The sequence below is a fragment of the Microcaecilia unicolor genome, chromosome 4 (genome assembly GCF_901765095.1).
Source record: "Microcaecilia unicolor chromosome 4, aMicUni1.1, whole genome shotgun sequence".
In the NCBI taxonomy this organism is placed as follows: domain Eukaryota; kingdom Metazoa; phylum Chordata; class Amphibia; order Gymnophiona; family Siphonopidae; genus Microcaecilia; species Microcaecilia unicolor.
This window is the reverse complement of record NC_044034.1, coordinates 94,424,944-94,443,236: the sequence shown is the minus strand read 5'-3', so window position 1 is coordinate 94,443,236 and position 18,293 is coordinate 94,424,944. Positions and strand designations below refer to the sequence as shown.

The 18,293-nt window shown below is 44.4% G+C and overlaps 1 protein-coding gene across 1 annotated transcript in view; it reads right to left on the bottom strand.

The window, feature by feature from the left end:
* Positions 1-15,731, bottom strand: part of SUCLA2 (succinate-CoA ligase ADP-forming beta subunit) — a 145,911-nt gene extending 130,180 nt beyond the window's left edge. The window contains exon 1 of the mRNA XM_030200494.1: positions 15,495-15,731. Within this exon, the coding sequence (XP_030056354.1) occupies positions 15,495-15,578 (84 nt within the window). The 5' untranslated portion in view covers positions 15,579-15,731. The remainder of the gene's footprint in view (positions 1-15,494) is intronic.
* Between the last annotated feature and the right edge of the window lie 2,562 nt (positions 15,732-18,293).

Sequence of the window (18,293 nt, the reverse complement as noted above, 5' to 3'; positions counted from 1 at the left end):
GGGATCCGTCTCCTCCAAGGAATCCGCAAAGGACCGTTGGGAGACCTCAGACACGCTGCCCTCATCTACATCGGAGGAGACAAGTCCTCCAAGGCCTGAAAGCAACCCGAGGGCGTTTACCTCTGGGAACCTCAACCTCTTTACCAGAAGAGGGAGCAGGGGCAGCGTTTTGCCTGAGGAAAGCCTGATGCAGCAGCAAAACAAACTCGGGGGAGAAACCCCCCAGACTGTGCACTTCCGCAGCCTGGGCAACAGCCCTAGACGCACTCTCAACCGGCGCTCGCAAGAGCGGGGGAGAGACATGCTGCGCATCCAAAATGGCGTCCGGCGCGACACTCCACGAAGGAGCCGCGCGGGAAGAACGGCGCTTAACTTTAGCCGCTTTTGTGCCGTTGCCCAAATTAAGGGCGTTCATGGCATTAATGTCTCCAACCTCAAGGGCGGCCCACGAAGAAGCCGTCCGAGCCGCGTGGCCGGCCAAGATGGCGGAGGCGAGGAGCGGGGGATGGGCGTTTATGGCGGGAAAAACCGCCGCGCCGGAGGAAGGACCGGGACATTCATCGGTCACGAAACTGTCACCCAACAAGGGCGAATCAGGCTTTAATACCCCCGCATCCCCTCTAGAAGCGCTCCAGCGATCCGGGGAGCGACCCTTTGCGCCCTCGCCCTCCGACGCCATATGCCACGAGGAGAAGAATCGGGGAACCCCCTGCCCGCTATAAAAAGGTAAAATTACCTGCTTGCCGCTCCGAGCTGTAACGAACTGGTGTCCCAGTGAGTAGCTGCAATGAACGTTTAAATAAACGTCGAAATAAACGCCTTTAAAGACGTTTAAATTTTTTTTTTTTTTTTTAACGGAGCCAGCGGGAGGGGGGAGAAAAGGAGGGACCTGGCACCACCAGGTTTGCACTTGCTCAAAAGAGCCCTCAACCCCAGGCCTCAACAAAACCTAAGGATTAGGCTTGGAGGCCTAGCCAGAGCTGCTGCTGTGTGTGACCACCACCTGCTGAGATAGAGAACATACTGAGGAGTTTCCGGCAGCACATGACCACATATAGGGAGGCAAAAGTTTGCTCTCTATCTCCACCTGCTGGTAGATGGACACAACCCACCAGTCTATGGATTGATCAGCTTGATGATATGGAAACAGAGATTAACCAATGTGCTTTCTTGCTTACCTCCCCTCCCTCCCTTCCTCCCTTTTTCCAAGTTGCAGGGTCCCCCCTCCCTCTCTCAATGTAAAAACGACAGTGTGAAGCAGCAGCTCCTACTTTTGGTTGTTTTGTAGTGTATAGGAATGACGGCTGCGTAGGGGAGTGGAAACAGAGATCAACCAATGTCCTTCCTTGCTTACCTCGCAGGTCGCCATCTCGCCGCCCTCCCTTTTCATCGTCGCCAACGGTCAGACCCACGGCTCTTTCCCTCCCCCCTGTATTTGGATTCGCCAGTCGCCGCATCCGTTCGCTCGACGTCTCACCGCCCTCCCTGTTCGTCCTCTCCGGCAGTCCGAATGTTGGGGAGGGAGGGCGGCTGCATTTTTTTGAGGGCGGAGTGTTGAACTGGGTGGGAGGGGCGTAAGGGCGGTTAGGTTACGCAGAGGGGGCGGAGTGTGGGAGGGGAGTGAGGTGGAACATCACAGTGTGGGAGGGGCGTGAGGTGGGACGTCAGTGATGGTGCCTTGCAGAGGAGGGATCCACGGTCCCAGGCACAGAACGCTGGATGTTGGGGAGGGGGTGAATCAGCGTGTGGTCCCTCCGTCGGTCCGCCCTCAACGTCATGACGTTGTAGGCGAGGGCAGGGCAGACAGTCATGGTTCCACTGCGATCTACACCATGACGGAAGTTGGAGTTGAAAAATGCTGCCTCATTAGAACGTTGGGGTTGTGAATTATGTCCGGAAGGGGCGTGGCAGAGGGCGTCTCTACTGAGTGAGGGTGAGTGGTGGTGACAGCCTAGGAGGGTGAGTGGTCCTGACAGCTGTGAAGGAGAGGACCTGGGGGTAGATAAGATGGAAGTGGAAGAAGAAGAAGGGAGGAGGCTCACGAGCAGACGTAGGCAGAACAGAGCCTTGCCTCCATTCCATCCCCAGAGAGCGAGAGAAGTAGTAATGCCCCCTAGAAAAGGGTGGAGAGAAAAGGACTACATTACCCAGCATCCCCCGAGAGAGAGCAGAGAAAGGTTCGTGACCCCTGTAAAATGGAGGAGAGGAAGAGACATTTCCCAGCAACCTCGGGGAAAAGCCTGGTACAGAGATTACCTTCCCCAGCAGGAACAGGGGGAGAACTCTAACAAGGAAAGGGTGGTGCCCTTGCAGGGTAATCAAGGGAAGGAGGAACAGCTGCAAAGTGGGTGGGGCGGGGAGCCCATGGAGTATCAAGAAGCTGGGCAGAGAGAAAGAGAGGAGAGCGAGGAAGAGCCTATGGACCTCTCAGCCTGGGCTCACTCCTTAGGTAACAAAATAAGAGAGCAGATAACCTCATGGTATGGTAGCTGGGCTAAGAGAGGGAAGAGGAAAGGTCATGTGGGAAGATGGGTCAGTGCTTAGAGAGAGTGACCCAGCTGGGTGGGGCCTTTTCATTTTCCAGAGCTCAGGCTGTGATTGAACTGTGAGTTTAAAGAGTTCTGGTTGAAGAGGGAGGAGAGATTTTCTCGGAGTGGGCTGAGCCCTGCAGGAAGAAGGTGGAGTGTGGACTGTGGTTAAAAAGCCTAAAAGAGGGTGAAGGGGTTTGAGCTGTGTGCTGAAGCCTCAAGAACTGTGTTTGTTTGTTTTTTTTGTTGGAACTGCTTGCCGTGTTTTGCCCCCTCCCAAGGGAGAGAAAGGGAGAGGGAGAGGGGGGGGGGGGGGGGGAGAAAAAAAGACCCAGGGCTATAAAACTGTCTGAAAGGAACCCAGCTGGGTGCTGGAAGCCTGGGAGTTAAAAGTTGTTGTTTTTTTTTCTTGCTGTGTTTGTACCCCTGAGAGGAGCAACAGGGGGAATTGGGAGGGTTTTTTTTGCTTCAAAGATTTTGTCTTTTTGAACTGCTGGACTGTTGGATCCCAAGCAAAATAAAGAACTTGTTAGTTTTGCTTTGAAGTTGATTTCTTTGAGCCCTGCCCTGTGGACTGCAGTGAACCAGGAGGTTGAGTAGCAAGGGTGAAGGGGAGATCCCGAGGACCCTCAGGCGGAGGGGAGGATCATTTACACAGCCTACCCTAGGAACAGTACATTCAGTGCTTCACTGAACGTTGGAGGTGAAAATTATTTATATAGATTATTCCACTGGAGCTGGGTAATATGTAATAGAAATTTAAGTTTCTTACATTTTCCTAGTACATAAGTATTACCATACTGGGACAGACCAAAGGTACATCAAGCCCAGCATCCTGTTTCCAACAGTGGCCAATCCAAGTCACAAATACCTGGCAAGATCCCAAAAAAGTACAAAACATTTTATGCTGCTTATCCCAGAAATAGTGGATTTTCCCCAAGTCCAATTTAATAATGATCTATGGACTTTTCCTTTAGAAAGCCATCCAAACCTTTTTAAATTCTGCTAAGCTAACCGCCTTTACCACATTCTCTGGAAACGAATTCCAGAGTTTAATTACACATTAAGAAACATTTTCTCAGATTCGTTTTAAATTTACCACTCTGTAGCTTCATTGCATGACCCTAGTCCTAGTATTTTTGGAAAGTGTAAACAGACACTTCACATCTACCCGTTCCACTCCACTCATTATTTTATAGACCGCTATCATTATCTCTCCTCAGCCGTCTTTTCTCCAAGCTGAAGAGCCCCAGCCTCTTTAGCCTTTCCTCGTAGGGAAGTCATCCCATCCCATTTATCATTTTCATCGCCTTTCTCTGCGCCTTTTCTAATTCCACTATATCTTTTTTGAGATGTGGCGACCAGTATTGAACAGAATATTCAAGGTGCAGTTGCACCATGGAGCGATACAAAGGCATTATAACGTTCTCATTTTTGTTTTCCATTCCTTTCCTAATAATACCTAACATGCTACTTGCTTTCTTAGCCGCCAAAGCACACTGAGCAGAAGGTTTCAACGTATGATCGACGGCACATCAACGTATCATTACACAGCAACAGAGAATGTTTCATAAATTCTAAACAATGAGTAGACAATGAATCCTTCACATCAGAAGCAGAAACTGCTTGCAGCGTTTATACTTGAGAGTTCATTTTATACACTAGAGAGTCAACTTCTGTAGCTTTTTATCCTGATCAACCAATTTCTTCACAGTGTTTTCAGAGACTCCACATATTTTTTTTTTTAAGTCCTGTGCAGTAAAGTCTCAAACATAACGACAATAGATTAAATATTCAGTAAGGTAACTTATCTTCCCAAAGATAGTGCTTTTGCATCTGCTGCTGAGTTCAGTTAATCTGGAAATAGAACAGCTTCAGGAAAAGAAGACGCTTTATCCAGACTGCATGCTCCTCAATTATCCTCCCTACCAGGAGATCCCATAGACAGCAACTGATTCCCCCCCCCACACACACACATACAAATACTGGGGCACGTTGTTGGGATTAGTTATAATTGTGGGTTATGGGGATGGGATTTGAACCCCAGAACTCAAGGAGGCTTCAGCAAGAGAGAGAGAGTACACATAGAATCTTGCAAAAATAAACTTTGATAGGGCTGTAGATGTTGAACCGTAAGTTCTATAACAGTGACAATGGACTCACTCACGCTGGTATGCTTTACTTTCTGTCTCCTATCTGGATCTCACTAGTGATACTCTCCTACACTTGCTTCTCAGTTGCTTTGAAGGGGCTGGTATACTCCTTTGGGCACACTCCTTCAGGCGTTCACTCTTGGCCACGCTCCACAGTAGTTTCCTGCCTTTATCCAGAGGATGGCATAGATAACATCAAGTCAGGGGTCCCAAATAGTTACCCATGGTGGTGTATGCTGAAACTAGAACCAAAACAGGGCACTTCTCAACCAGCCCAGTCACCTCCCAGCATACACAATACAAGGCTAAAAGCTTTATTTTCATTTCATTTATTTATTTGATGCACTGCTTGTTACCAAAGGATAAGACTGTGTACAATAAAATCCAACAGATCTTTTCTTAAGTTGTCATTGACATGGAATCAAGCTATTCTACTTTTTCCCTGTGTTTTGGGAGTTCTAGTATTGAAAACTTTGAAATCAGAGTTGCCTGTTCATTATGACCAATATTGAATATCATAGTAAATGACAGCAGATAAAGACCAGCATGACTCATCCAGTGTACCCATGAAAATGGCTAGGGTTCTACCTGCTGCTCCATTCAGGTTACTCCCTCCCCTTTTGTTTTTGCGTTATAACAGCTGCTTCGTGCAGATTACAGCCCACCCACCTTTGCCTTTTTAAAAAAGTAAGTTTTGAGTGGTAATGCTCTATATTTGTATTCCATCTTCTTGCCATATAGGGATCCTCTGTGTTTAACTTTATGCAGTATGATTTTTAGATGCATTTTACCCAAGTAATAGTGCCTACTGGGGAAGCTCCAACTGTCTGTATGGACAGGCAGAAGGATACACATGCCTCTTATAGTGCCTGTCACCTTAACGAGTCACACTTTACCATGTCTTTTCATACCCAGGCCCCAAACAGAAACCTGTGGGTTGTGTCCATCTACCAGCAGCTGGAGATAGAGAGCAATGTTTTGCCCTGTGCCTTATAGGACATGACAGTCCCTGGCCAGTCAGTATTACTCGTACCAAAGCAGAAGGAGAAGACCAAAGTCCGCATTCCAAGGAACCCCTCCTCACAGAAATGCAATGCCCAGTAATGCAAATGCCAAGATCCTAAATAGGAGAAAACACACAAAGATTTACTCTGAATTGCTGCTAGAACTGGACCAGACCGACCAAAGAAACTGAAATCCTGGGTTGGTAGCTTCAGTAAAGGAAATGACACATTAGGCAAGAAAACTTCCTTTTCTTTGTCTTTTTTTTTTTTTTTTTACGAAACTGCAATTGGGCAACAATAATCCATTGTAGTGCTGTTTATAATTTGCTTTGAAAGCCATCTTATTTAAAACGTGCTAAATAAATTCTAAACTATTGAAATGTCATTTTTAGTTAGTATTAAGCATATATCGTTCCTTTCTAAAGCTGAAGACTCTCAATACAAGGCCTGGACTAAAGGTGGAAGAGAATATAAAATACTTCTCAAGTAGTTGTGAAGGAAGGCATAATTATGTCACCAAATCCCACCCTTGGTTCCAATGGGGCTGGAAGTCCAAAGGAACCTCCAGAAACTGCCTAGTCAAATGAGAAATAGCCTACGAATCGTATCACTTAAACCTTCCTCTATATTTCAGTGTGTCAAGTCAAAACGCAACAAAGCTTTCTGCTCACTAGAGTCGGGAATCTAGTGAAAAAGGAACATTTGTGTATGGGAGAAGGGATTGGGGCTAAGGGTCACATAAGTCTTTTTACATATAACTAAGAAAACACTTTTTCTTTCAAATTTCATTATGAGAAAAATACAAAGTATTAAAAAAAAAGAGGGGAAAACGGGACCTTTGCAATATGCCTTATATATAGCTACAGAACAATTCAAGAAACTTTAGCTGAATTTATTCAGCAACTTTGTACAGCTGTTTTAAAACGCAGGACAGTCTATACTAACTTAACAGAGGCCTGGAAAACCCTGAAATTTGGGTATCAAATAGTTAACTATGTAAATTATAACAGGTAAGGCTACCCATCAACAGTATTTATGTCTTCAGCTTGATGTTTGCTATCTCACACAACCCCACACAGATATTTCAATAATATTGACGGACTAGTGAAAAAAGGCCCGTTTTGAATAGAAATGAAACGGGCGCTAGCAAGGTTTTCCTTGGTGTGTGTATGTTTGAGAGAGTGTGTGTGAGAGTGATTGTGTGACACACAGAGAGTGAATGTGTGGGTGAGAGAGAGAGAGAGTATGGGTGGCAGTGTGTCTGTGAGAGAGTGTGTGTGTGTGTGAGAATGACAGTGTGAGACAGAGTGTGTGGTGGACAGTGTCTCACAGAGACAGTGTGTGGGTGGCAGAGATACCTCCCCCCCTCCGTGTGGTCATAGGACCCCTCCCTCCCTTGTGGTCCCTCTGTCCCCCTGCTGCGAGTTTTCTTTTGTGTGTGTGTGCAATACGCAGGCACAGAAGCTGAGGCCTCGAGGGCATTGTTTTTGTTTCACACGGCAACGTTTGTATGGTGTCCCTTCCTTCAGTTTTGAAGCGTGAGTTGTGGGGGGAGATGTTGGCGTTGGGAATGGGTGTGTAATTTATTGCTTTTCTGCAATACGCAGGCACAGAAGCTGAGGCCTCGAGGGCATTGTTTTTATTTCAGACGGCAGGGTTTGTGTCGAGTCCATTCCTTCAGTTTTGAAGCCTCAGCTGTGTGCCGGATGTTGGCGTTGAGAATCGCTGTGGTTAGTGCGCGAGGGACTGAGCGGCCGACAGAGTGAGAGACGGCTGTGGGCGCAGAGCAAAGGAAGGAGACAGCGGTGCCGGGAGGGAGTTAGGGCTATGAGCGGCTGGAGGAATAACCGCGTGATGGTGGAAGGGGTGGGCGGCAGGGTGGCGCGTGTGCCGTTCCCCGAAATTGTTCCGCCCTCGTCGTCATCACGTTCGACGCAAGGGCGTGACAGAGAGACATGGTCAGTGGAGAGGCTTCACCACCATGAAGTTACGAACCCTTCACGGAAGTGGGTGGAGCTTGGGGGCTTCATTAGAACGTTGGGGTTGCGAATTATGTCCGGATGGGGCGTGGCTGAGGGCGGGAGTATGAGTGAGAGTGAGTGGTGCTGACAGCCTACAACAGTACAGGGCTTCAGTGTTTCCCTGCCACACAGTGAGCTTCAGAATTGGAGGTGAGAATTATTTATATAGATACATAAAACAATTATAAATAACCCAAATCATATCCTCTCCAACCACCACCAATCCTGTTCCAACTCTTACCAACAATCCTACCCACACTACATCCCATCATGCATACAGCAAAATGAAACAAATAAATAATCCACATATCACCACCCCTTCCATTCCAAACATGTCTAACCACATTTTTAATCTTGACTTCAATACTTAATCAAACTAACTCCAGTCTCTCCCATCTTTTATCTTGGCCTCATTCCTCAGCCCCTAATCAAACTGAACTTAGACTCTTGCATCTTTCAGTATTCACCTTGCTATACACTCCTTACCAATATTTTAGAGTTCTGCTTAATGAACCCAAAGCCCTGGAGTCTATTCTATCCCATTGCCATTATGGAAAAGCTTGGCTGAAAAGCAAGCTTCAAAAGCCTTTAACGTGGCTCTATAGTCTATATTAATATCAAAAGGCAGTGAATTCCATATAACAGGAGCCTTGCAACTGAATACAGTTCTAGTGAATGGCAATTTAGCCACTACTACACAAAAAGTGGAAAGTAAGGCCTGCTGGGATGAGTAGACAGTTTTACCTCGGGTACACTGATGAAGGAGGAAAAGAAAGAAAACAGTAGGAAACCAGTAGTTTTGTGGCAGAATGCCACAACTACTGGTACACAGACTTCCAAACTTCAAATTTTAGTTTGAGCCTTCTATCCACTGTTCAGTATGTGACTATGCCAATCACTAAGATTCTAGAAACAAGGACGCCATTATCATATGTACATTAGACAAGATCAAGAGGTACCATCCCATAGCTGCATTGCTGTTTAAGAAATTAACACACATTTGAAGGCAATGGTAACCATTTTACCAAAAGCTATCTTTTCAGTGTAGCTTTCTTTAACAAACACTACTAGGAGTACTTGAACAGTGTCCTGGGCTTCGATGCAATGCCGAAGCCAACCTCTTTATAAGTTGGACCACCATTAACTGGACAGACTGCTGGTGCTGCTGGCTGTTAGTACCTAAATCAAAATCACTGACTGAACTACTATAACTCTATCACAAACTGGGAGGGCGTTGAGACAGCATGAATACATCAAAAGGCTAGGAATGTGGAACATCCAATATTACCCTGATGTCAGCACTGCAGGTCAAAACCTGCTTAATGCTTCTTATTTGCTGCCTACCAAAGCAAAAAAAAGGTCTTAGCAAAGAGAAAAGAAATCGGGCATCGCTGCTTTTCCTCCAACTTGCCTGAAGCAGAAATGAATCCAACATGTAAACCACCTGACCCACTGCTACCACACAAAGGGAACCAGAAAGGTTTTCTACAGTTATATAGATTTTATTCCTTTCAGTGGGTAATATTAATTAATTAAAGCAGTTGAAAACTAAGCATGAAGGAGAGGATTCAATCTCTGTGATGCTGTCAGTAGGGGCAGGTAAAATTTGTTTTTTATCATGTAATCAAGACCCAGGAGCGTGACAGGAAAGGGACAAGTTGCACATCGCCAGTTCCTTTTCCAATTCTCCTTCTCTGACCACCCCCTCCACCTGTTCCCAATACTGGCCAATAGCAGCCCAGTCTGCTTCAATTTGAGAGAAGGCCATAGGATTGATACACTCAACCAGGAAAGATAAGTCTCACAAAAAGAAAGGGGGGAAAATCAGGAAGCACTGAAAACAACCCTTGCCTGGGGCTCTGTATACCCCTGCTAGTCCTAAGTGGTAGGTTGGGGAGGTTTGATGTGGTACTGGTTGAGAACCACAGGTCTAGTAAAACATAGGAAAAGTGATTAATTTACCCTGCCTGCCACTGAATGCTGCTAACAGCTCAACTGGTTGCCACAGTTCCTATCAGCATAGGCTCACACAGGATTAATAGACTGATTTAAAGAGAAATTAGACAACAAGCAAGACAAACCTTAAAGATGGTAATAGTGCTGAAAAATGCACAATGAAAAAGGGACCAAAGAGAGAAACTAATAGTGGAAACAGACTGCGATAAAAAGGCAGGCCTAATACAAAAAGCAGACGCTAGATTTAAAAAAATTACTATTAAAACATTAAACTGTCTAACTTTAAATTGTGGTGGCTCACATATAAAGTCAGCAAATATTATTGCCTGGATGGCACAATCTGGTAGGAAGAAATTTAGGGGAATAAAATGGGCCCTGCTACAGATAACTGAAGCTAAGCTTTAGTAAACAACCCACTCAGCCTTGATTACAACCCTGATAATATAGTTTCTGTTAGCCTGAGTGGTTAGTGCAGTGGACTTTGATCCTGGGGAACTGAGTTTGATTCCCACTGCAGCTCCTTGTGACTCTGGGCAAGTCACTTAACCCTCCATTGCCCCTGGTACAAATAAGTACCTGAATATACTATGTAAACCGCTTTGAATGTAGTTGCAAAAACCTCAGAAAGGCGGTATATCATTTCCCTTTCTTTTAAATTTGTTTCTATATAGCTGAAACATCTCCAACAAATTGCATCCATATAAATTTATGTATAATGATTTTTATAAACTCAGAAACTGGCAAGTAACAGAGCTTTGGTCTCGAAGATGGAACTATGATCCACAGCTGCTTTTTGGACATCCAAGGCTAAGCAAGCCCACGCCGAAAGGACTTACAGACTTTGTAAAAAGAGCTACAGTGGTAGCAAAAAAAGCAATTTTACAGGAGTGGCTGGGGAATAAACTACCACCACTAAAATACTGGCGAACTCAAATGCTCATGCTTTTACGTACAGAACATTTGGAAGTGCGGAACCAACCTCAGCTGAGGAAACAATTTGAATGCAGATGGGTACCCTTTTGGGACACTTTGACCCCCAACAGCCCGGAGCCAGATACTGAACCTATAATCCTAGATGCTGCTGCTCACGCTGCCTCTGCTTGTTATTGGACATAGAAGGGGAGGGAGGGGAGGGTTTGGGGGAGGAATAAAAAGATAAAATACAAATATGATGGTATGTCAACAGTAATTGTGGAAACAATTATGCAATGAGAAATGTAACAGCTGACTGTGTGAACTTTAATAAAAATGATTGAAACATAAACTCAGAAACCATCACAACAATCCAATACAATACCAGTTTTAACAGCCAATGTGAATAATAGATCTTGCCCTTCCCCTATCATTCCCACCATCCCTGGTGCAGTCATACACCACCAACAAACATTCTTTGCCGCAACAGCAGTGACAAAAGCCCACCTCTTCAACGTCGCCTTCGGCACCTAACCTCTACACCTCTACCCAGGAAATCTAGACTGCCCAACTTGACATTTCGTTCTTTAGATTGTAAGCTCCTTTGAGCAGGGACCGTCCTTCTCTGTTTATTTTGTACAGCACTGCGTAACCCTAGTTGCGGTCTAGAAATGTTAAGAAGTAGTAGTAGTAGTAATAAGTAGGTTCCAAGAACTTCTTTCTCCTCTTCATTCTGGACTCTGGCTGGCAATCTTTCCATCTGAAACATATGCATTTGCATCCCCCAGCTGCCCAGCAGAGTTATTTTATTTTTATTTATTTATTCATGCTTGTATCCCACAATTATCCAAAAACTGTACTTTCCTCCTGTGAATAAACAGACCGCTGTTACTTACAGCCTAGCCTGTACTTCAAAGCTGGCATGTATTTATTTCGATTTAGCTCATATCTTTTCAATAGTAGTTCAAGGCAAGTTAACCATCCAGGGACAAGGAAATATCCAAGTTTGCATGTCCCATTTAGAAATGAACAAAAAAAACATTTTTTCTGGCTGCACAAAATGTTTTGTCAGCTCTAAAGAGCTCCTAAATAAACACCATAGGAGCCAGCTCTGTGAGTGCTGTGGACACATTTTTAATTTTTTTAATAATAATACATTTAACAAGAAGTAATCCACAGAGTTTCCTGAGAAAAATTCCAGCCTTGTATCTTACAAGGAACTATTACTATCTGCAGGGCAGTACAGTCCAATACAACACCTGATTCAACCATTGGAACCCTACAGGCTCAATTTCAAAGCACATGAACATTTTGAGATGTCCATCTGCCAAGAATGTCCAAATTGTGACTCTGGAGCAACAGAATTTGGACAAATAGCAAGGGGTCATGTTGTGGGCGTGTTTTGGGTGGGACTAGGGAGGGCCCAAAATTAGGAGTCCAACAGCAACAAGTGAACAGGAAGAAACATCCAAGTCTAAAATGATGGCATTTTTATTTAGACCTGTTTCAGTCACATCCAGGGTACAAAAACGTGCTCTGACTGAGCAGCTGACCACTGGAGATCAAGGCATGACCCCTCATTAATCCCCCAGTGGTTGTTAATCCCCTCCCTCTCCCCTGAAAGTGAAACTGGAAAGGAATGCCAGGCTTTATGACAGCATTAGGTATTATAGACATTCTGAACAAAGCAGAGAGCAGGTCAAGCAGTAGACTAGTGGTCAACGCAGTGGACTGTAAACCAGGGGACCCAGGTTCAGATATATACCTACTGTATCTAAATAATTATGACACTTGCAAGCTTGAATCCTATTGATATGATGTACAGTCAGGCATAGTAGGTATTTCACTGTTCCTGGAGGGCTCGGGGGGGGGGTGAGGGAAGAGTTGTAGGGGGATATGAACCTGGGTGCCTTGTTTAGAGTCCACTGCAGTGACCACTAGGTTGCCCCCCTGCTCCACAAGAACATCTGTGTGGCTATTTCTGTAAAAATGCTGCCAGATGTCCTTATCCTTGGTTTTTGAGCATTCATAATTCGGACATTTCAGTTTGTAAAATGGATGTTCAATTTAGACATTCTCACTTAGTTTCTGAAGAGGAAACTCAATGTGTTTCCTGTTTGAAAATGGCTGTGAGATGGACTTTTTCTGGACGTTATGAGCAGGACATCCCAATTCTAACTTGGATGTCCTTTCAAAAATGCCCCTCTATACCTCAAGCAGATTATAAAGAAAATGCTATTAAACTTAATTGCAGCATCACAAATGCAGATTTTAGGACACTCCTCACTAAAAAAATTATAGGTTCAACCCATTGTGTTCTCACATTTGATAAATAGGAAAACATCAACAAGTTTTCCAGTTTAAAATCAGAACACACTATTAAGCATATAAATATGACTATATTGATTACTATCCAAACCAGCATAAGGATAGGGAATATGTTTGTTGTAAATTTATGTTTTTGGATTTATAGGAAGGAAGGAAAGAAAGAAAGAAAATAAATATTATCCCTTCTCTTTCAAGAATTGCTCCAATACAAAAGTTCTGCCTAGGTAATTTTTCTCTTAGAGAGAGGGGGAGGAAAGAGGGCTGGTGAAAGGCCCATTTCTGCCTCAAGCCACCTTTCCTAATAAAAAAAAAATTACGAAAGATTATTTACAGCACAAAACCTCTTACTATCAAATGCTTCATACACCAGAGAAGTGTGTGTGTTATTGGGGGTAGGCAAAAAGAGTACACTACATTTTCTTTATCCTCCAATAATTATTACTATGTATATTATTCCTATATTAAACTGCTGCAATGAGCGCCTATCAGGATGCTAAGATGAAAAGCATTTGTAACTGAAAACGACCTATGTTGTCTAAAAAAAAAAGTTTCCTGCTTAAATTACATATTCAAGACCAACTCATCCATACATATTGCTATCAACTGTTTGCTAAAGGATTATGAAAAATAAGCACAACAGTAAACCTATCACTATTCATTACTATACCTTTTCATTATTTTTATTTTGAATTTAGACTTTCATCAAACTTGAAAGAGTTTAAAAGGAAACGGGCATGAAAAGTTATCAGCTACTAGAGGGTAACCGAAACTGAATCTGCAGCCAGAATTTGCTGCTTGGTTTCAGCCAAAACGGAAACCACTGCCCCACCCTCCCTCCCTCCCTCCCTCCCTCCCAGCAGAAAGGGAGTCCCCTGGGCCGCCAGACCCCTCCCCACCTGCCAAAAGAGAAAGTCCCCCACGGGACCCCCAATGACTACCTGTAGGCCCACCTTTAGATGCCCTGTCTAGTGGCTCTTCAGGGCAAAAGTGATCCCGAGTCGCTCCTGCCCATCCTGGATATGCAGTCAATACAGCTGCTGTGACTTTATGATTTTACACATTTCTACCATAGCACTTCTCAGTAATCTCTTTTCCAAGATGATGAGCTCTAATCTGTTTAGTATTTCTTCAAAAGGGGGGGGGGGTGAAGAGGGTGTTTTATCCCCTTTATCATGTAGTTTTGTTTTTTAGATAGATGATCAGAACTGCTGCACACAATACTCAAGCTGCAGTTGCAACATGAACCTATAGCAAAGTATTCTAAGTTTTGTTCTCCATTCCTTTAGCAGCCATAGCATTCAGGGCTGAAAATTTCAACATATTGTCTGAAATGGCTCAAAGAACTTTTTCTTGGGTTGTGACGCCTATCTTGGAATCCAGCATTTTATAGCTGTCCTTGACACACACACACGGAGAATAATGTCATTATCCTTTTGCAAATTAAGCAGCTCTTCAACTAAAGTGTATCAACCATTAATATGTGAATTAGCCTGCACTGTTAGTGCATGGTCACACTAATGTTTATTTTTTATTTTATTAGGATTTATTTACTGCCTTTTTTAAGGAATTCACTCAAGGCAGTGTACAGCAAGAATAAGTCAAACATAAGCAGTTGACAATTACAACTGTAAAAATATTCAAACAATACAAAGTATGGCATAGTATGTTAAGTACATCAACACAATATGTAATAAACCATTTTCATAGACAGACTAGAGTATAAGCAAAGATGGAACATATTGAAAGATATGCTGGCTTAACATTTAGTATGAAATGGTGTGGAAAATGGGTATGGGGCATGAACTTGTGTTAGCATATGTGTTGTCAGGATTATCATTTAATGTCACCAGGACATCTACAAAGCATTTGACACACTGTAAATATTTTCCCCACCCCCCTTCTCACAGTCCTCTGCTGTTCTAAACTTCTTCAAACAACAATTCTGATCACCTCAATGGCAGCTCTTTTCTCAATATTACTTATGAATATGGTAAACTGCGCAGGTCCCTGTACCCTTACACCTACTCCGTCTTTTGGCCAATTTGCAAATCCACAATAAACCACTGCCTCATATCCCCTGACTTTTCTGCAAATGGCTATCGACTGAATGGAAAATGCAACCTACATTTCGTTTCAAAAGTATTTACTTTTAACAAGTATAGACTCCCTTTTATTCACCATAATACACAAAAATCTCCTAAATGTAAACACTGACGTGGACTGATCCCGTAACCCCTGCTCCTTCCCTCCCCTCAAGAGTGCACTCAGCGCAGCCTAGGGTCGACTCGGCGACTAATGACGACCACCCTGGGGTCATCAGCTCATCTGAAGGACAACTCGTCCCGTCGGTTAGGTATAACCTCGGCTCTTCTTCCCGACCGACAACAACTGGCGCCGCCAGAGGCACTATCCATCATCATCACATAGGAAAAGAGGCTGCAGTAAAGCAAACGGCTAGTGAGGCAAGTTCCCAACTTAAGCGACAGGCCGGAGACAGAGCAGAAGAGAGGAAAAAAAAATAGGGAGCCGCCGTCTCTCCGCCCTCTACCTTTGCTCCTGACTCCAAGGCCGCGCTCCCCTCCGCACCCTTACCTTAGCAGCGGAACTCAGCGCCGTGTGGCCGCTTTTTGTCTTCAGCCCGACCGAGAGCCGGCTGCAGATCAAGGAGGCAGCCATCCCTCCCGCCGCCTCGCCACTCCAGGCCTCAAACTTTCCCGCACTGCGCAGGCGTAGCTAGGATCCTCGGCCGTGTAGGCCGTCGAAAGAAATCGCGTTCCACTCGTGGAAGAGCGCCGCTCTCTATGATCCTCCAGACCTGACCGGCCTCCCAAACTGGCACCGGCTGGGAGGAGGGGGCGGACGCGTTGGATACAGTGTTTCGTGTTACCAAATCTCGTCGTGTCATCATCAAGTGCATGGGCTGAGCTAACTCAGATTTGGTCCTAGTGTAGAAAAGCAGGTCCACTTATGCAATAGGGGGAAGGCCTGGTTCCTCCTGTTCTGGATGGCATGGACTGTTTTGGTAAACTCTGGTACTACTGCCTAGCTTCAGATTATGACATCTGATATTTTGGGTAGTTGAGCTCTTGTGCTTCTTGGATTATGCACAAAAAAAAAGAGGGGAGACTGCCAAAGGAAGCTGATGGAAATATCAGAGGAGCCACACAATGTAGATTTTTACATACTTTATATTAGTGCAATGACCCTAATAAAATTCTTATCTATAGTATTAGTCTTATATACATTGTGTGACTCCTATGGTATTTCCCATCACTACTGTTCTTTTGTCCTTAATGATGGCTGAATTAAAAAAATGGTAAAGAGGGTCGGATAGTCTCCAAATTAAAAGTAATTGCTCCTTTTTATTGTCTTTTTCAGGGCCAAATTTAGACAAAGGTAACCCAGATATATGCCTAGTGTGACACATTCTGAAGGTGCCAAGAATCTGGGGCTTTGTGTTCCCTACTATCCAATTGGGCAGCATTGAGGCCCATTGTGGCATGAAGGCAGAGCTGCCAAGCTGCCCAATTAAGGAAAATGTTTATGGCCAATTCTGATTTTCAACTTTCAGCTCAAAGCATTAGGGTATTTGTAGTCCCTGATTATATCAGGACCAGCCTGATCACAATGCCAAATGTCCTGTTTCAGAGGGTGCAGGACCTGGCAGGTCTTAAGCATATGCAGATGCTCATTTCCTGCGTTGGCCACAATGAGTCTTATTTAGACACCCTGGCTGTCATGCTAGTGCCAGTCTGGAGAGGGTAAGAAAAGGTAAGGGAAGCTGCTGAATACCTTGGGTGGGGTGGAAGGGAGGGGGAGATGTAGGATACCTCATGGAAGAGGAAGTAGGGAAGGAGAGAGATGCTGGACACCTTATAGGAAGGGAGGATGGGAAAGAGAGATCCTGGACATACTGTGAAGCGGAGAATGCTGGAACCATCACAAGGGGTAGGGAAGGGGATATGCTGGACTATGGAGGGGTAGGAAGGGGGAGAGGTGGTGTACATGGGAAGGGGGCTTGAAAAACCTCTTGGTGGTGAAGTGGGGCCACAAAGCTAAAGGTTCACCTATGCCGGGTGTCAGGTACCTCTTTACCAGCTCTGGATTTTACCCATTTAAATCAGAATTGTAGGACCTAATGGCATTATCAGAAACATAGGACTGGCCTGGGAACTTGCTCCTGGCACTGGGCAATGGCAGCTCTGGGAACCCAGTGCAGTTGCTTTAGTTGTACCTTCTCTGACTCTGAATCTGTTTTTTCTGAGCTCTGTAATTTTATCGTACAGTTATAATCATTATTTTGTAATTTGTCCTCTTATTTTAATCATCAAGAGTAATGCACAAAGGGGTTTTCCTTGGCTTTAACAACAAGCTCATTACTATTATCAGCATTCCGTGTGATGCACAGCTCCAGAGCACCTAGCTTTAACGAGTTAGATTTTATGGCAGCTCTAGAGCTGTCAGAGAGGAGGGAAACACAAACAGGCAGCTGCAAAGGCTGCCTGTTTGTGCTCCCTACCTTGGACATCTCAACTGGTTCATAAAGAAGACGGTTCACATATACTCTTTACAGACTATCCTACCATTACTAACTCAATGCAGCTGGCTTGCATCGCTAGATATAAAAGTCGCCAATTCTCATATCCCCATTCATCCACCTAATTGGAAGTACCTTTGCTTTCAGTTCAACAACATTCATTACAAGTGCAGAGTCCTTACCTTCGGCCTTTCCTCAGTCCCTCTAATTTTCACCAAATGCCTTGCAGTAGTAGTAGCTCACCTGCAAACATCTGGGATCTTTGTCAATTCATATGTGGATGATTGGCTCATTGGTGCACAATCACCGCCTTGAGTGAATTCCTTCAAAAAGGCGGTAAATAAATCCTAATAAATAAATCAAGCAGAAAATGCTTCATTTCATTCAAGTCACATAATCAGCCCTTCAGACTTTGGGATTTATAATCGGGAAAAGTCATATCTCATTCCATCCCAATCACTCCAATTCATAGACGCTCTTATTGACATCTTACAAGCACAAGCCTTTCTTCCTCAAGAACGAGACAAGGCTATTCAGGATTTTGCTCTAAACTTCTCACGGTCGAAAAGAGCAGCTACAACGTCAGCTCTACCATTTGCAAAGTTGCACGAGGCCTTTGCAGCTGCCTGTTTGTGTTCCCCTCCTCTCCAAAAGCTCTAGAGCTGCTGTAAAATCTAACTCATTAAAGCTAGGTGCGCTGGAGCTCTGCATTACACGGAATGCTCATTATAATACTAATGAGCTTGTTGTTAAAGCCACAGAAAACCCCTTTGTGCATTACTCTCTAAATAACTTTTGCTTTAGACTGGCTACAACCAGTATAAAACAAACGTTGCCAGCCCAGTAAGCTTTTT